This window comes from Schistocerca cancellata, chromosome 8 (genome assembly GCF_023864275.1).
Source record: "Schistocerca cancellata isolate TAMUIC-IGC-003103 chromosome 8, iqSchCanc2.1, whole genome shotgun sequence".
In the NCBI taxonomy this organism is placed as follows: Eukaryota; Metazoa; Arthropoda; class Insecta; order Orthoptera; family Acrididae; genus Schistocerca; species Schistocerca cancellata.
Window position 1 is genome coordinate 541,658,915 of NC_064633.1, and position 20,879 is coordinate 541,679,793.

At 37.7% G+C, this 20,879-nt stretch overlaps 1 protein-coding gene across 3 annotated transcripts in view; it reads right to left on the reverse strand.

Annotated features, from left to right (window-relative positions):
- Nucleotides 1-482: 482 nt before the first annotated feature.
- Nucleotides 483-20,879, reverse strand: part of LOC126094639 (helicase POLQ-like) — a 115,791-nt gene continuing 95,394 nt past the window's right edge. For all 3 annotated transcript variants that reach the window (XM_049909129.1, XM_049909130.1, XM_049909131.1), the window contains exons 13-14: nt 6,973-7,107; nt 483-903 (exon numbers count right to left, since the gene is read on the reverse strand). In XM_049909129.1, the coding sequence (XP_049765086.1) occupies nt 802-903; nt 6,973-7,107 (237 nt within the window). In that variant the 3' untranslated portion in view covers nt 483-801. The remainder of the gene's footprint in view (nt 904-6,972; nt 7,108-20,879) is intronic.

Genomic DNA, 20,879 nt, shown 5'->3' on the forward strand with positions numbered 1-20,879 from the left:
TTCGACCTAAATTGTGTCTCATATTACAATGGACCAACTTTGTTTCGATTTGGAGATGCAGCCTAAAACTTTTCTCTCCCCTTGAATGTCGAGTCTAAAATTACAGGTGCGGCTTAGATTCGGGAATTTTTTTTTCCTTTATTTCGAGTCTCATTTTTCAGGTGCGGCTTAGATTCGAGTGGGGCTTTGATTCGAGTAAATACGGTACTCATGGAGTAATAGTTTAAGTGAGTTACATCACAGTCATACAACAGAATTCAACTGGCAAACAGATTTAATCCTCTGCAAACCATCTTCCATTAATGGATGGGCAATTTTGATGACGACGATGATGATGATAACACAACAACCAGTTCCCGAGCAGATAAAATCTCCGGCCCAGCCGGGAATCAAACTTGGGCCTCCGCACTGCAGTCAGCCGTTCTGACCACTCACTATGAAGACAGACAATAACTGAAAATGAAGTCTGAATTATAAAACTATTGTTCTCAATACATAATCTTTATTGTTGGCAACATCAAAAGTTTCAGTGAGACTCTATGTTTATGCTCATGATTTCAATTGCTTCTTTTCCACAACACAAACAGTACAACAAAAAACTATCAAAATATATTTACACAGTAAAAATAATTTAAGATTCAAAAATTTAGAATCAACAATGTAAATGTTACAAAATAGGTTTTAATTACTTTCACAGCACCACATGATTAGACAAGGCCAAATACATTTCTGTAGCTAAGTTAACGACATGAATCTATTTATAACATTCAAGACTAGATTGATACTCCTTAACAAAGAAAATTAAGTTTCTTCTTCTACCTCCCCTTTCACTTCAATGTTCAGCCCATCTAAGACAGATTCGGCTTCTTCTCTGAGTGTTTCTGCTTTCTGTATCAGCAACATCTGCAGGTAAACAAGATAAACACATATGATATTTTTGAAATGGCTTATACATGGCTGCAAAAAGAAAGGCATTTTATTATTAACAGCACTCTGAAATTAAGAAATTACAGAATGACCTGCTGCAATGAGCACAGTTCCTGAGAGGGTAACAATGATTTTACTGCAGTTAAACACTGTAGGGTTGTAAAATAAAACATGAAAAGTAGTATTATTAACCACACCTCACATCAATCAAATATTTCACATTATTCGAGACAAAATGTGGGTTATACTCTGATTAAAATTACTTTGTGATTGAAATAATGCAGTGGTGAAGGACAGTATTATCAGTGTGCTGCCGGTCACACTAGGCAATGCTCTGCAAGTACCTACAAAACTGGCAACACAGTCAGCACATGGTGCTCAAGAAAGAAGTATGATTAGCTGGAGGCTGGCCCCTACTGCTTGACTGGCTGAAACATGTATCACAAAGTAATTTTGATAAAAGTATAGTGGATAGGTATTGAATTGCAAATCTGAAGATCTAGGATTCAATTCTGTTGTCTACACTAGCTTATTTCTGTCGGTTATTGTTTCTTTCATCTTTGGCAATCATTTGTATATGTGAAAACTGTTTGGTTCAACAAGGTTCAGAGTACATATTAAAACTATAGATCCTTCACTAGTGGTTGGGTAAGTCAGTTCAAATGCTAAAGGGAAGCAAGGGCATATATATAACATAAAATTGTTTACTATATCGTTTAAATCTGAGAAGAACCAGTGATTACAGTGAAAAAAATTGGAAATACAGGATTTCAAAAAGTGACAACTATTATGGAAAAGTTTCTTTTTGTTGCAAGCTTAATTGTGGAATAAATGGGTTACTCGTTAAACAACAGCATGTTCACTGTCACCTATTATATTGGATGGCCTAATTATGTCAACACTCAGAATGTCTTTTCAGAAATATAGGATAAGATACACAAAACAAATCCATCCCAAACCATGTGTATGATAAGTTCCAGAAAACTGGAATGTGAAAAAAAAAAAAAATAAAATAAAATAAATAAATAAATAAATAAAATTGATGTGTAAGTGTCATATTCTTTGAGTCAAATGAAGTCTGTGCTCACACAACATGCACATGTGTTAGAATACGAATTCATAACATTTCATTCTGTTCGTGAATTGTTATCTGAAGAGAATAGAAAATATGTAGTGTTCTCGCAATGAATATGGCATATATAATGCTAGATGGTTAAGAGTTAGTTCTATGTTGGTTTTGGTCTGAAGAGGCATGATTCCACCTTGATTGATATGTAAATGTCCAGAATTCACTCATTTGGGCTTCAGAAAATGCATGTCATCTGTACAAGTCCACTTTGTAGGCACAAGAAGTTGTTTGTTTAGTGTGCAGTGTCATGAAGATGTCTTATTCAAATTATTTCAGGGCACAGTGAACAGTGAGGGCTCAATATATATGATACAATGGTCTGTGAACATCAAAACTACCAAGCAGCTAAGGCACATGTTTCAACTACATCTACACACATAATACAGAAGCTACCATACAGTGCATGATGTAGGATACCTTGTGCCACTAGTAGCCATTCCCCTTCCTGTCCAACTCACAAATGGATTGAGGGAAAAATGATTTGCCTATATGCCTTTGTACATGCCCTAATTTCTCTTTATCTTGTCTTCACAGTCCTTATGCAAAATGTATGTTGGTGGCTATAGAATTATTTTGCAGTCGGCAACAAATGCCAATAGTCTATATCCTCTCAATAAAGTTTTGAAAAACAATGTTGTCTTCCCTCCAGGGATTCCCACATGAGTTCATATGATATCTCCATAATAATTGCATGTTGACTGAAATCTAGCAGCATGCCTCTGAATTGCTACAATGTCTTCCTTTAATCTGACCTGGTGGGTATTCCATACACTAGATCAGTACACAAGAATGAATTGTGTTAGCGTTCTACCTTACATTCTCATTCTATTTCATGTCCCTTTGTAATGTTACACCCAGATATTTAACCAACCTGACTGTATCAAGTGGCACACAACCAATATTGTATCCCAATGTATTGGGATACAATACTATTGTATTATTGTATTAACTTACATTCTTCTACATTTAGAGTGAACTTCCATCCATCACACTACACAGAAATTCAAAGTTATTTTGTATCCTAACAGTCACCCAATGATGACACTTTCCCATACACTACAGCATCATTAGCAAACAATTACAGATTGCTGCTCGCTCTATCTGTCAGATTATACACATGGTGAGCCATTTTAATCCATAATCAGGAATTACTTGGGATAGAGATGAGATACAGCAAAATGTTTTAGATAAAAATTGTGGGTGGTAAAGAGGTTCACACATTGCTACTAATGGTTGTGACCTTTAATGTGATTTGGAGTTTAAAGTGAATTTTTAAAATGGAAGTCCTGCTATTTGATTCAAGATTCAAAAAGAATGGCAAATTTTGTGAATAAAATGATTAGATTATTCAAGATCATGGCAAGGTTTAATGTTGGTCAAATAAGCAAATATGTTTTTAGTCCTAGTGGGATTAAATTTGAACAGAGAAAGGATACAGCAAAATACAATGTTAGATACAAGTTGTAAGGGGCATAGGGGGCCCAAATATTATTACCAATAATCATGATCTTAAACGTAATTATCGAAGCTCATTCAAACCTTGGGCTTTGTTTTGTGGAAACCCCTATTTATGATGTCAGATCTGGAAAGAACGAAGTTTTAATTGATATGTTTACCGACAAAAATAAATACATCACAACATATAAATGTTATTTTGATATTTGCAAGACAGAACAAACATAAATAAAATATAGATCACTGATTTGCAACTCGTTGAGTGAGTCCCTTCACCTTTAATTCCTCGGGACGTGTGATTTAGAGTCCTTTGTACCTGGAAATTAAGCACTGAGCACGTGCTCAAAGTGACATTGTGCTCAAAGTTACAATGGGCTCAAAGTGACAACCATTTGCTGTATCCCTCCTCTGTTCTGAGTTAATCCATATTAGAACTAAAAACATATTTACTTCTTTGACCTTCACTGAACCTTCCCCATGACCTTGAATAATGTGTCACTTTATATGTAAAATTTTCCACTCTTTTCAAATCTTAAATTAAACATTTGGGTTCCTATTTAAAAAAAAAAAAACCACACACACACACACACACACACACAACACTTTTTAATGAGTGATCCTCTCGCAACTTTTATCTCAAACAGTTTGCTGTATCTTACTTCTGTTCCGAGTTATGCCCCATTATGGATTAAAATGGTCCACCCTGTGATGAATACTTGCCATCCAGGACATCATACAGTTTTAATTATTTAAGAAGTCTTCAAGCCACTCGCATATATGGGAACCTACTCAATACGCTCAGACCTTTGTTAACAGTTTGCAATGACAAACTGTGTCAAACAATTTCTGGAAATCTAGGCATACAGGATCTGCATGTTGTCCTTCATCCAGGTTTCACATGAGTTATGCTTTCTAAATCTCTGCTGATTTATGGACAGAAGCTTTTCTGTCTCAAGGAACTTTATTATACCTGGACTTAGAATATATTCAAGAATTCTGCAGCAATACAATATTAACAGTGTTGGTCTGAAATTTTGTAGGTCTGTTCTTTTCCCCTACACATACAAAAGAGTCACCTATGTTATTTTCCAGTCACTTGGAACTTTGCACTGGGCAAGAGACTCGCGATAAATACATGTTAAGTAAGGGGCTGATGCTGTAGGGTACTTTGCGTAAAATTGAATTTTAATTTTAGCTGTAGCTTATGGTGCAGTGGTTAGCATCACTGCCTCTACATCACAGGGTCCCAGGTTTGACTCCTGGACAAGCCTGAGATTGTCTTCATTTAAGGACTGGGTGTTTGTGTTGTCCTCATCATTTCATTTCATCTTCACTGATGCACAAGTCGCCTAAGTGGCGTCAAATAGAAAGACTTGCACCAGGTGGCCGAACAACTCCAAATGAGGTGTTCCACCCTATAATGCCACTCAATAATTTAATTTCTAAAGGATGCTGCTAACAAAACTCACCTTCACACTACCCCAAATGTCAGAAAGAAGTTGTGCAATGAGTTGCTGCAATTTATCAACAAATGTTACAGCATGTGTATTAAGAACATGCAATGGAGTATTCAGTTACGTGGACTGCATGATGGAGTCTGTTTTAACAAGTTTTGTAACTTAGTCACTTTTCAATAAGGCAGCATTACTTTTTACACACTACACACTTGAGAAGCTGTTTCAGGACTTTTGTTGAATATATATCAATAGATTTTTCTTTTTCTGTCCTTTTTTTTTTTTAATTGATGCAATTTCTCTCACCATGCAGTGGGCTTTATACATGTGAGGGTCATCCACAAAGTAAGTTCCATTTGGTTATACAAAACAAACGTGTACAGATACAGAAAAAATATTTATTGTACAAAAATCTCCAACTGTTAAAATACTTTTCTACGGAGCTTCCCAAATTTTGTAGGCACTTGTCATAGCGTGGCAAAAGTTTTTGTATGCCCTCTTCATAGAAGGTTGCCACCTGTGTATTCAACCATGCGGTAACATGTTCTTTCACCTCGTCATCATCATTGAAATGTTGACCACCAAGGACAGATTTTAGGTGTAAGAAGAGATGAAAGTCACTAGGAGCGAGGTCTGGGCTGTATGGAGGATGATCAAACGCGTTCCAGTGAAATTCCTGTAAGAGTTGTTTGGTTACATTCGCCATGTGAGGTCGGGCATTATCGTGGGGGAAAAAAACACCTTTCGACAATAATCCTTGGCACTTGTTCTGTATTGTGCAGCACAATTTCTCAATGGTTTCGCAGTAACCATGTGCATTGATTGTTTGGCCTGGTAGTAAGAAATCAATCAGCAAAATGCCTTTTCTGTCCCAAAAAATGGTGCACATGATTTTTCAAGGTGTCAAGATTTGCTTATGCTTAACCTTCATTGGGGATGAAGTGTTCCTCCTTTCCATTGACAGTGTAGCGTGTCAAAAACTGAAGTGCACTGCCCATCCATTGTTTTTTGTGTTGTTTAATAAGAATTTTGGGTACCCAACGTGAGCAAAGTTTTTTGAAATTTCAGTTTTTCAGTAAGAATTTCATGAATTAGTGAATGTGAGATTTGTGGAACTTCCATAGCAAGGGCACTAAGTGTGAACTTAGGATTGTTCTTAATCTTCAATTGTGTGAACCAGTTCATCAGTAACCACAGAAGGGCGTCCACTTCGTTCTTCATTTTGCAATTGATGATGTCCTTCACTGAACAGTCTGACCCTTCTGCTAACCATTGAATCATTCATAGCATTTTGTCCGTAAACCTCACAGATTTGCCAATGAATTTCCTTTGGTTTAACTTTCTTTGCATTTAGGGAACGAATCACAGATCTGATTTCACACATGGCAGCATTTTCAATTATGGCTGAAATTATAAAGAAGCACTATAAAGCACACGTCGGCAGCAGCAATCTGAAAATTGCGTACATGTCTTCTCCTTGAGTCAGAGTAACTGCCGCGCATGCTTGGAACTGCGACTGTAGTGCTGCCATAGATAGAAATAGAAACGGAACTTACTTTGTGGAAGACCTTTGTATGTTGTGATGCACTGACTAGGAGACAGAGTCATTGGGGTCATGAAATTGCAACCATTCCATGTCTCTGAATGAATGAACTACTACTGCTACTACTACTAATCCTACCACACCATAAACTAACGTGAGCGGTGTGCATCAGTTAGTATAGCACTATTCACCTTTTAGTATGTAATTATGATGCAGCTGAGATTATTAAAGCCATTTCTGATGGAAGTATTACTGTCACAACGACCTCCTACTACTGACAAAATGAGGAAAGTCTGTTGGTATTAGTGCGTAACTTAGGACTGCAATATCACAATCAAGTGGCATGTAGGAAACGACACTTCACCTAAAAGTTAACTTTCCATCACAAAGTATTCATTTAATTTTTTACAAATTTCTTGTGCTTGCATTTATGAATTCACTCAGTGTGATGTACAAATTCTCACCTTTGCCGCTGAAACAATCTGTTTAGCTACCCGTGTTGGCAAATGGTCAACCATACGAACAAGCTGTTTTGGATCAGCATTTGCAACATCAGTTATGGTTTTAAAACCAGCATTGTACAATTGTTTTGCTCGACCCTGCAAAAGAATGGATGTGTACAATTTCACATCAACTTACACACAAAAGCAATGGAATACAAATTATGTTATATGGCTGTGTAATTCAAAGAAAAAAAAAAGTTTATAGTAACAGAATTATGCTGGGAAGTTGTCGGGGTGTCTAGGCGTAAGGTTATGTAATTAACAATTTGGTACAGGTACAATACAGCCAAAATATTACAATTAGAGGTACACGAAATTAGCAAATACGCTTAAAAAATTTAGCATTTTGAAATTTGAATTTAGCATTTATATATTGTGATGTCTTTATCCATTTAAATGACCCATAGACATAAGTTTGACTTTTCTTTTTAACTATTCACAGTTTTCTTATACAGAGGAAATTGATTATTTATGTAACATAACACCATTGTGTTATTTGTCATTCAAATTAACACAGTTTTAGGCCTATGTACAAATGTTGATCTATTGAATGCAATCACTGAAGTTGCAATCAAATGTCTGGCTTCATTGATCACCTTCTGTCACTTACATCTAAATTCTATGTTGAGAAATACATCTCCGCATCCACACTACTGACAGGAACCCAAATTGCGGATAAAGAGCCCTTCCATTTCAGCATATTTATGCATTTTACAGAGTAGTAATTGCATTATATCATGCTTCCCATCACACCTCCAGCAGTTAACAAGGTGCTGATGTAATGACAAAGTTGCTTAAACTTTTTTTTTCTTTGGCTATATTAACAATAGCACTTTCATTCAAATATGGCTATACACCACAAACTGCCAGGCTGAAGAGCTTGCCAATGTTTTTGCAAAAAAATATTAGCTGGGCCTGATGTGTGTTTATGGATTGCTACACACACACACACACACACACACACACACACACACAAGCAAGCACAACTCTCACAAACGTTATCAAATCTCCGGCAGCTTGGACTGGAATGCTGGTCTGAACTGCCTGAGATGGTGGCCACATGTGCATGGGCTGTGCTCTTTTGTCATCTTAATATAGTGATTTTACATATAATTGTGGCTATATTAAAAGCAGGACAAGTTGAGCATCTGTATATTTAGATATCTTAGCACTTAAGTAAAGCATCTGTATATTCAGGTCTCTTAGCACTTAAGTAATAAACTTCACTGAAATTTTGCTGAAATATACCAATTTCACATTTAAGACCATTTGAAGTTGACCAAAAATATGGTGTTGTAGCATATGTGACTTTCATGTAGCTCTAACTATAATTTAATCTGTATGTAGCTCCTGAATTATAGCTTAGAGAGCGAAAATGGAATGTGCTAAGAATGAGATGTCAGTCGTCTCTAGTGCATTTAGTAGTTAGCGTGTTTTGAACATACCGTAGTCAACAAATCACCTTCCAACTTCTGATGAATGTGGTATAAGGAGCCATGAGGCAAAGAAAGAAAAATGAGGAGAGGTAATATATGAGTTGCCAAAAACAAAGTGTACTAATGCATTATAATTAAGGTTTAAGATTTTCCATGATGATTTCATAACTCTATGAATCACATACATACCTATTATAGCTATCACTATACACATACTGCAAATTGTGCATGATGGTTATGGAAGACATATCTGATACAAAGAACACCAATTAGAATTTTTTTACACATATTATTTCTGAATATTTTTAAATTTAAATTACAAAATGTGAATACTTCATTTACCTGGGAGCTGCATAGACAAAACTGTAAATAATAAGATACCAGGATCAAGAAATGACAACATCAAGATGATGTAAACTTAGAAGATTATCTTAATCCACTGTTGAACACAGTGTATATCCTGTAGTGATTAGTTTTGATAAATTCTATTATCAGAAACAAACTTGTAAAATTGCATAAAATAAATAAATTAACATATACGTGATGAAATTATAACACAATAAAAATAAAGCTATATTATAAAATAGAAAGTGGATGTGGGGATTCCTTTACCTGGTGAAAATGAGGATTTTGAGGAAACAATACTATTCAAAGAATATACATATACATATCAGCAGAAAACATGGTAGAAAACACATCACAACATTTTCCAGAAGTAGTACTTACAAGTTTCTCACATTAATAACAAGCACTCTTCAAGAATTTAACACTAACAATGAATGTGTATGTTGTTGTTGTTGTTGTTGTTGTTGTTGTGGTCTCCAGTCCTGAGACTGGTTTGATGCAGCTCTCCATGCTACTCTATCCTGTGTAAGCTTCATCATCTTCCAGTACATACTGCAACCTACATCCTTCTGAATCTGCTTAGCGTATTTATCTCTTGGTCTCCCTCTACGATTTTTACCCTCCAATACTAAACTGGTGATCCCTTGATGCCTCAGAACATGTCCTACCAACCGATCCCTTCTTCTAGTCAAGTTGTGCCACAAACTCCTCTTCTCCCCAATTCTATTCAATACCTCCACATTAGTTATGTGATCTACCCATCTAATCTTCAGCATTCTTCTGTAGCACCACATTTTGAAAGCTTCTATTCTTTTCTTGTCCAAACTATTTATCGTCCATGTTTCACTTCCATACATGGCTACACTCCATACAAATACTTTCAGAAACAACTTCCTGACACTTAAATCTACACTCGATGTTAACAAATTTCTCTTTTTCAGAAACACTTTCCTTGCCATTGCCAGTCTACATTTTATATCCTCTCTACTTCGACCATCATCAGTTATTTTGCTCCCCAAATAGCAAAACTCCTTTACTACTTTAAGTGTCTCATTTCCTAATCTAATTCCCTTAGCATCACCCGACTTAATTCGACTACATTCCATTATCTTCGTTTTGCTTTATACCCTCCTTTCAAGACACTGTCCATTCCGTTCAACTGCTCTTCCAAGCCCTTTGCTGTCTCTGACAGAATTACAATGTCATCAGCAAACCTCAAAATTTTTATTTCTTACCCATGGATTTTAATACCTACTCCGACTTTTCTTTTGTTTCCTTTACTGCTTGCTCAATATACAGATTAAATAGCATCGGGGAGAGGCTACAACCCTGTCTCACTCCCTTCCCAACCACTGCTTCCCTTTCATGCCCCTCGACTCTTATACCTGCCCTCTGCTTTCTGTACAAATTGTAAATAGCCTTTCGCTCCCTGTATTTTACCCCTGCCACCTTCAGAAATCGAAAGAGAGTATTCCAGTCAACATTGTCAAAAGCTTTCTCTAAGTCTACAAATGCTAGAAACGTAGGTTTGCCTTTCCTTAATCTTTCTTCTAAGGTAAGTCGTAGGGTGTGTTCCAACATTTCTACGGAATCCAAACTGATCTTCCCCGAGGTTGGCTTCTACCAGTTTTTCCATTCGCCTGTAAAGAATTCGCGTTAGTATTTTGCAGCTGTGACTTATTAAACTGATAGTATGGTAATTTTCACATCTGTCAACACTCGCTTTCTTTGGGATTGGAATTATTACATTCTTCTTGAAGTCTGAGGAAATTTCGCCTGTCTCATACATCTTGCTCACTAGATGGTAGAGTTTTGTCAGGACTGGCTCTCCCAAGGCCGTCAGTAGTTCTAATGCAATGTTGTCTACTCCGGGGGCCTTGTTTCGACTCAGGTCTTTCAGTGCTCTGTCAAAGTCTTCACGCAGTATCATATCTCCCATTTCATCTTCACCTATATCCTCTTCCATTTCCATAATATTGTCCTCAAGAATATCGCCCCTGACCCTCTATATAGTCCTTCCATCTTTCTGCTTTCCCTTCTCTGCTTAGAACTGGGTTTCCATCTAAGCTCTTGATATTCATGCAAGTGGTTCTCTTTTCTCCAAAGATCTCTTTAATTTTCCTGTAGGCAGTATCTATCTTACCCCTCGTGAGATAAGCCTCTACATCCTTACATTTGTCTTCTAGCCATCCCTGCTTAGCCATTTTGCACTTCCTGTCGACCTCATTTTTGAGACATTTGTATTCCTTTTTGCCTGCTTCACTTACTGCATTTTTGTATTTTCTCCTTTCATCAATTAAATTCAGTATCTCTTCTGTTACCCAAGGATTTCTACTAGCCCTCGTCTTTTTACCTACTTGATCCTCTGCTGCCTTCATTATTTCATTCCATTCTTCTTCTACTCTATTTCTTTCCCCCATTCCTGTCAATTGCTCCCTTATCTCTCCCTGAAACTCTATACAACCTTTGAATGTGTATAACATATTAAATAAAGATGACCTGTTGAGTTGCAAACAGAAAAAACTGTTACACATTATAGAGTTTGGCCAAAGCCTTCTTCATCAAAGAAAACACACACTTATTCACACTAGCAAACACACTTCATGCACACATGACTGCTACCACCAGCAACTCTGACCAAAATGCAACTGTCAGGTGAAAAATAATCTTGAGAAGGAGGCAGGGAAGGGGTAGGGATAGCAAGATATAGGTGGGTGAGGGGATGGGGGAGAACACTGTCTGGCAGGGCATGCACTGACTAGAGACTGCCAAGTGCAGCATAGGGAGGTGGTGTGTGCATTTGTGTGTGGGGGGGAGGGGGGGGGGAGGAAGGGGACGGGTGGGCATGTACATTAGCAGAAGGTGGCGGGGAAAGGCAACGGATGGGCGGGCACAGTGGCAGTGGGTGGTGCGGAAAGGAAATGGCTGGGTGGGTATATTGGCAGAGGGTGGCACGCAAAGAGCATGAGGGAATGTCAAAATGGAGGGGGTATTAGGACAATGGAATGGAAACAATGGCTGCTTCACAAGCTGGGCCATCTGGATCCTCCCCTCCACCACCAGCTTTTCTGAACTGTGCAGATAGGAGTCATCCTTACAACACATTCTCTGCTGCAAAAATTAACCTGGCCTCAATCTAAGGTAACCTACTGTTCCCACACTCTCCAATCAACAGCTCCGGCAATCAACAGCTCCGGCCCCCTCGTCCTATTGCCTCCACCTTTGTGTGCTGCCCTCTGCCAATGCACCCACCTGTCCTTTTCCCTTCCCTACTCCTCTCCTTTTCCGTCCACCCCCACCTCCCGATGCCGAGCCTGTCAGACATCACTCTTCTCTCCCACCACCCATATCCTGCCATCTCTCCCACCACCCATATCCTGCCATCCCTCCCCATTCCCCACATCTCTCCAGATTGCTATTAAGGTTGACAGATGCATTCCCATCAGACCTACCGGTGGTAGTGGTCATGTTTGCATGAGTTGTGCTTGCTTGTGTGAATGTGTGTGTTTTCTTTGTTGAAGAAGGCTTTGGCTGTATTTATCAAACAATGGAAAGTCCAAGTTGGAATATCAACAATGTTATGAAAAGGGTAGATAGCTACTCACCATAAAAGTGACATGTTAAAACTATTGGCTCTGATGTGATAACAACTGTTAGTAAACAGCTGAGAGGTAATTGCAATGGACCTCTACATTCTGGTGGGATTGGTAGACTATTAGGGCCCTGTTTTTTACCATTTTATTTTGTTTTTAAAATTAAAAAGCTGCAACTGTAGTAGGTAGTATATTTATTTAATAGTTGCTCTTTACTAATAACTGCATTTAACTGATTTTCAGAAGCTGGTATTTCAATAAAATGGCGATGAAAACAAATTTCGGCAGAAAAATCAATCTATTGCATAATTACTCGAAATTAAATTGTCAAATAGACATAAACATTATTTTATCCTAAAAGGTTTTTATACTTGTCTGAAAATTCTTACATCATTAATGAAGCAGGTAGTGATTTACCACCATAACTCACCTTTGTTGTATTTTCTGTAACACATCACTTGCAGTAATTTAAGCAGCACTATTATCAAGAATAATGTTTACGAGATGTCCTACTTGGAACAATGGGTGTAATTTTACTTTTCTATTGTATTTCAGTTCATATATGTATTGCTATATTAAGGGTGCAAATTAAAGTAGAACTATTTGCTGACGGTGAAGTCATTTACATAGCCAGCATACGAAAATACAAAGCCAAATACCATGTAGGGACTACATTTTATAAATTATTTTGTTTCTCCATCATTCATTCTATTCATTCAATTTCCACTTTCTTCATCTACAACTGCTTTTGCTAACCATCTTTTGGGACACATAGCTGCAATTCCTTAACCTTGGCATGTATGGAATCCCAGTAGAGAGTGTAATCCCGCTCCCTGGGGAGACACTGACTGACTGATTAATAATCATTTTCTGTCACGCAGTCATAGTTCTCACTTATAAGGATTAAATATCACACTTTAGCAAACATTTATTAAAAATATTTGTTGCACAAGATTTTTTTGAGTGTCACACTTTGTGATTCATAAGAAATCAAAATGTTACCTTAAAACCTTATATCTTTACTGTATGCTTTTACTGTGTTAAAAGAACATGGTATCTAACATCATTAATTCGTACTATACTTGATTTTTGTCAGAGATGATGTAGCCTAAAATAGGAGCCTGATGCACTCAATTTGAATTTCTGGTTGTTAAGAATTATTGTGAAACTCATTACGGCCATTTTAACATCTCATTTCTGTTCTTGCTGGCTTCCTCGACTGACAGATGTTGAACTCAAATGTATTTATATAGAAATAAATGTAAGTATTTGTTAAACATCACATGTGCACACTGCATTCTTATTATGTTCCTTCACTCACTGAATTATTTATCATATTAAAGAGCAAATTTAAGTGCCAAGGAATATTTCTAGATAATTTACATCTAGAAAGGTGACTGCAAGAGACAATATACATTCAGATTAGTTATGGTAAAGAAACAAACCTACAGATTTACAATTTATTTTGGAATTAATTTATACAACATCTTACGAAAAAATTACTTTTTTGTTATGCAGTATATTGCCAGAAAAGACAGGTAGTTATGATATCCCTTATTTTTGCTTACTGAATATGTATGCGAACTGTGAACTGTCAAAACGAGACAGGACATGTTAATAGAGTTTTGTAATTATTAATGAAATATCATAACAAGTTGTATATGCTTTCTCTTCTAAGTGGAGAGAGAATAAAGACAATACCAAACTGTGGTACACCTGGAGAAGAGAAAGTATCATCAGTGGAGCAGCACATGCAAGTCGAAGTTCTGTGTTTTTATACTGGCTTACTCGCATCAAACCAAATGCTTATAATGACTCAACATTCAGCCTCCAATGTTTTATCTATCATTATAGTAGTTTTTTTTGTGGCGGCGTTTGTAGCGACAAACACTTCGCTGTAGAAACGGCTTACGAAGTCACCGCCACACTTTTAATAGCGGGCCGACCGGTCCGCTGGAACAGTGAACAGAAAGATGAAAACCCAAACACTCTGATTAAATAAAAGTCGGTACTTATCTTTATTAACGAAGATACAGAAACACAGTAGTGAACTCCGTGTCTACAGAAATCTGTCTAGTTCGAGTCGGAGCGGCTAGGTCAGCGTCGGCTGACGACAAACAAGAACTCTGCTGCGATGAACACACAACTGACTAGCAAGTACACAAATCGGTGGCGAGTATACAACTGAGCGGCGAATACAGAACTGTCCTAGCGCTCGCGACTCCAGCGCTTAAGAAGCCAGAAGCCAGCGGTGGCGCGCGCAGACTTGCAGCGATTTCCTGTATCGCTGGCGCTGCTTATGCGGACGGCGTCCGGACTTTGATGCTGCCAACCTTTTGGCAGCGGGCTCGGTTGGCATTACTGGCTAGGATATAACAGTTTTTTTGTGTAGTAATAAATAATTTTCTGTCGTTTGTGAGTGAGACACGCATGACGACACAACAACAGAACCGTGAGCTGTTAGACAGTTTTATTTTTTATTTTTTAAGAACATTTTATGATGCAACCAATATTCTTGCAATTTAGCAAACTGATTGATAGATCCTAATATTAATTACTTTAACATCATATCCCTTATTATTTTCAGGTTTCTGATGAAATCCACACCGTGATAAAGATTGCCAAGCAAACAACCATGGATGCCGGAGCAGCGAGCGATGTCAAGTTGAATACTGAAATGGGAGAAACCGGCACTCAGAAAGTAGGCTACGACTGATAGAGTTCATAACAGAAATTTTAAAGAAATTTGCATTGTGGTGTCCAAGAGGTGTATGAAATTTCAAGAAGGCAGGTAGCTATGTTGGCCAGAATTTCAGAGAATTCGAAAAAGCAGGATGCAATCGCAAACAAAATTTTAGGGATGTCTAACAAAATTTCAGAAATTGTAGCAGAAAAGAAGGACAGGACAAGATAATGTAAAAGTTTTTCCTGAAATATCAGAGATGAAACAAGCATGTGGTGGTGTACCAGGGGTGGTGCAGAACCAATGAGGCTGTAGAAGTAAAATGAACGCATTTCAAACTATTTTCACCAACTTTCCAATAAATTAGATAAATTGCTTCAGAGCAGGAAAAAGCACTGTATGAACAATTTGAGGGACAAAGGAACCAATTTTTGGAACAGTTTCTGGCATCCAAAAAGTATACACATACCATAGAACTGGTAGACAATAAGAAGAATAGGTAACCATTGGGAAAATTTTGAATGAAGTGGTGGGCATAGCTGTTCTAGCAGTCAGACAGCAACTGAGTTCCTTAACATAAACAAAAAATTAGCCAAGATTTATTGGTATGGCAAAATACTGTGAGGGAACAGATCAAAAACGTAAAAAAATAACTAGGAAATGTAATGGTTATTGTGCAAATGGTCAACCCATAGCACAAGGTTCTGAAAATAATTTCATTCCTAAACCAACATTCAGTGGGCTGCAGCAAACGCAAGCCAAGCCCACGACTACGCTATTGCACGGTACTCAGAGCAATGTGGAGGACGCGCTGCTTTTATGCTGCGTTACTAGAGGAGAATTTAAAATGCCATCAGAAATTCCAAACATTTTTATCAGGCAAGAAGTCTATTCACCCTATCATATACATTCATGCATTTCACGGAGCTATGCCAAAATCATGTTCAGATAGGCTAAAACTAGGTTTCATTACCGTTTACATCCAAGAAGACACTGCAATGTGGCCCAGTGAAGCTGTGGAATATTGCAAACCAATTCATAAAAGAGTGTTTAACCAGGAGCGGTTCCAGGCTTGGTTGGGCAGTTTATGCAAATACTTCGGCAAATACATTAAGGGGAAGTTCTGATCAAGAGGCACAAAAAATGGGTGAAGTGTAGAATTTTGTTTCACATAGTGAATGTTTTTACTAAAATGACAGTTTTATTGCTTTATTACACATACATTCCTGTATGAATTTTTTCTTACTGCACAGCAAATGAAAAATGGCAGCTGCAGCCCTTGTCAAAGAATGCACCTTGTGACACATCCTGATTTGCGAGAAGCATTGTATAGACTCGTGGCTATTTCTGAAATCCATGAAAATAGAAAATTCCTAAATTAGAATGAATTTGAGGGGCAGTCTTGATGAGTTTTGAAAAATACCCCAAGTAAATAAATATGGCATCTATCTGAAAAACATGTGAATTTATTGGCATGTTTTTCTAACTTCAAATGTTTAAAAATAATTTTTTAATTTCGATTAAAAAAAAGAGCACTTGCTAAGACCCCTAAACTTAATTATATTTCTTACAAAAAAATAATAATAATGGAAGAATCAGTCAATCTGTCAAGGCTCTAAAGTGCTTTGCACATGGAATTGCTTTTGAGGACCACCACCACCACCACCACCACCACCACCACCACCACCACCACTGTTTCAAAACTTACGGTTAATCCAGAATTGCAGGACCTTTTTCAATCTAGGCTCTTTTAACAAACTGAGACATTCCTTGATCTGTGGAGCCATGCTTTTCCTGTCACGTAAGTCTGCAAAGCTTTTGCTGTTTGCGCCCCCCCCCCCCCATCTCCCCCAAGATGATTCCTGATATGTTCACGGTCTTCAGAATAGATGAATAACCTTCAACAAATATACCTGTAGCCATATATGCTGATATTTCAACAGTTTTTGCCCCAAAATGAATATTTTTCATACCTGTTTCCAAATGCATATGTGAAGCTCCTCATTTTGTGTATTGGCACCACTGCATCTTTCAAGTAAATCCTCTTTGGACAGTAATTGATATACCAGTCAAATCTTTTCTTGAACTTGTTCATCAAGCAAAAAACAGAAATGGCGTAGTTGAGTTCAGACACAAAAAGTGGCAGACAATAGACCTCACCTGTCAACATCACACATGGAAAATTGATTCCAATTATGATTAGCCCCTAAATGATGGTTGAGAGATGGAGAGGGGGCGGAAATTAATTGATACGACTTGAACACACATATGACATCAGGGATGACTCACATTCTGATGACACTAGTGCAATAGTTGGCATATTACCATGCCGCAGTCCATTGTGAATACATATGTAGATGATGTCTTAAAGAGAGTGGTGCTGTATACAGGTGCTGTAATGAACTATCTTCACTGACTTGTACAAAAGGATTTGCGAGAGTATGCATGTACCCATTTGCCCATTAGCAATTGCAAAGATTGTCAGAGTGATAGGCACCAGATCTTGCAATGTTAAGTGGCATGTCCATATACAACTTTCCTAAGATATGTAGCAATATTATGTACATTCTTAGTGGTAGTTTTATTGGTGATGGACTGCATATTAAGAATGGGGGTTTCTTTCTAAAAGGAATGCTCTGATTGACCTTTCGACTGGAACATGTCAACTGGATTATGAGTGTGTCAGTCTAGTGGTGGAACTGCTAAAAAGCAACAAAGGTCATGGCAAATATTACCAAGGTTTAAAAATTCATTTCATAAGCAATGGGCTTAACTATATGACCAGGCAACTACCTCAATTAGCTCTTGTGGTCAATATAAAGAAACTGGTAGTCAGCAAAGTAAGTGAGACAGTACACTCGACCAATGAACAAAGTAATAATTTGATGAGCATTGCTTTGAAATAAGCTAACGTGTTTGGCAAACGATCCGGCATGATACAAGACTATCTGTGTCATCTCAATGTCATATCACATCATACATTCAATAACAAAAATAATCAATTATTGATAATATAATGTAAATGGATAGAAAAAAATATATACTCACGAAGCGGTGGCAGGGGAATTCTTTTGTGTGTGTGTTCCCCCGTCGCTGCTTGGTGAGTAGGTTTTCTTATTTATCCATTTACATTACATCATACATTCTGTGATTCCTGCTACTCCATCTCCTGGTCAAAGAGAGCTGCTATCACTCGGGAGACAAGAAAAACATTGAACAAAACGTTCTTCTTAGAAATCATCCTAAATATTCATCTCTGAATACAAAGAACAGAAAGTGACAAATGCTTTACATTGTGCCATCTGAAACTGCAAGTGTAGCTCACTGGAGCGTACTTGCAAATGCATCCTGGAACTAACAGAATTAGAAGCATTAACCCCCTCAGGATATGAGAAAATGCTACTAGCATGGTATGTGCAGTAGATATAAATTCATGTTAGTAAACCATATCTTGTGTGGATGAGATTACAAAAGAGGAATAACAGACACTTTGCTTGGGAAGTAATACAAATCAAGGAATGGTGTACGCACATTAGTTTACATTATATTCCAATTAATGAACCACGTACAGGAAAGTAATAAGGAGAGAACCTTTCCTTATTTTTTCAAAGTGTAATGCACTGATTAAATCATTTGCTGTGCCATGAGCACACAAATTGCATATACAGTAGAGTCCCGTTAATCCGAACTAATTGGGACCGGACATCGTTCGGATAACCGATTTGTTCGGATTAGCTGCAATTACGGTGATGAGTTTCTAGAATGAAGTATACCAAGCAGATAAGTAGGTACTCCATGGTAACAAAAGGGAACAAGTGTGGGGACAATGGCTCACTTTCACTCCCTGCCCTTGTTGTTGTTCATTGTTGAGACCTCTGTAGTGTCTGAGGTCGGTGCACTGCCAGTTAGCTCGCAAAGTGCTTGGTTATGTTAGTTATCGATCACTGGCACACGTGACAGTTGTATTGTATTCGTTCTGGTGTAGTGGTGTGCATATTTTGTCATGAGTAAACAGAAACATACAAAGTTAACTCTCAAAGAAAAACTGAATGCCTTGAATTGGACAGACAATGGTGAGTACGTATCTAAACTGGCATTGGAACTGGGTGTTGGTAAAGCAACCATTTGTGATTGGAAGAAGAACCGAGTGAAGCTTGAACAGTCCTGTGCAACGTCTTCGAGAAAAACACTCGAAATTCGGCAGACTTGGAAACACTCTCAGTATGATGAAGTGGATGAAGCTCTTTTCCTTTGGTTTATGCAGGAAAGAAAAAGGGGAACTCCTTTGTGTGGAGCACTGGTTCAAGAGAAGGCTGTTTACCTGAACAAGTTGATGAATGGTGGTGAGTCTTTTAGTGCGAGTACAGGTTGGTTGGACAGATTCAAAAAATGTCATGGAATCCGTCAGCCAACAATTACTGGGGGTGAGTTTGAAAAAAATGATAAGAGTGGGAAGTATTCTCTCCAACAAATTTATAACACTGATGAGACTGGCCTTAATTTTAGGGCATTGCCAACAAAAAGCCTGGCCTCAAAAGCAGAAGACCATGCTCCTGATTTTAAAATGTGCAAAGATTGTGTGACTCTATTAGCATGCAGCGATGCTGCTGTAATCACAAGCTGCCTTTAACGCTGATCGGCAAATCTGCTAGGCCCAGAGCTTTTTAAAACCTGCAACATGAAGTCCCTGCCTGCTTATTATTACAACCATAAAAAAAACATGGATGGATGGTAAGCTGTTCAAAGAAAGGTTTCATGGCCAGTTTGTTCCCTCTGTTCGACGGTTTTCTAAGGAAAATCATTTGTTTCCCCGTGCAGTCCTTTTGATTGGTAATGTACCATCTCACCCCAGCACTGAGGAATTATGTGATGGAGAAATTGTGGCGAAGTTTTTGCCGTCGAATGTTACACCACTTCTATAGCTGATGGGACCAGGGTGTAATGCAAACATAAAAACTTACTTATTTATTTTATTTATTTATTTATTTATTGTTCCGTGGGACCAAATTAAGGAGAAGTCTCCATGGTCATGGAACAAGTCAATACATGAAATTATAACACGATATTAGAAACAGATAAAATGAAATATAAAAAAAAACATATTCAGGTGACAAGTCGTAAGTTTAAATGAAGACAATCAACAATGTAACACTGCAATTTGCTTAATTTTTTAGCTCTTCCAGGAGCTCCTCGACAGAATAGAAGGAGTGAGCCATGAGGAAACTCTTCAGTTTAGACTTAAAAGAGTTTGGGCTACTGCTAAGATTTTTGAGTTCTTGTGGTAGCTTATTGAAAACGGATGCAGCAGAATACTGCACTCCTTTCTGCACAAGAGTCAAGGAAGTGCATTCTACATGCAGATTTGATTTCTGCCTAGTATTAACTGAGTGAAAGCTGCTAACTCTTGGGAATAGGCTAATATTGCTAACAACAAACGACATTAAAGAAAAGATATACTGTGAGGGCAATGTCAGAATTCCCAGATTTTTGAATAGGGGTCGACAAGAGGTTCTCGAACTTACACCAGATATAGCTCGAACAGCCCGTTTTTGAGCCAAAAATACTCTTTTTGAATCAGAAGAATTACTCCAAAAAATAATACCATACAACATAAGCGTATGAAAATATGCGAAGTAGACTACTTTTCGTGTTGAAGTGTCACTTATTTCAGATACTGTTCTAATGGTAAATAAAGCAGCATTTAGCTTCTGAACAAGATCCTGGACATGGGCTTTCCACAACAGCTTACTACCTATCCGAACGCCTAGGAATTTGAACTGTTCCATCTCGTTTATAATATGCCCATTCTGT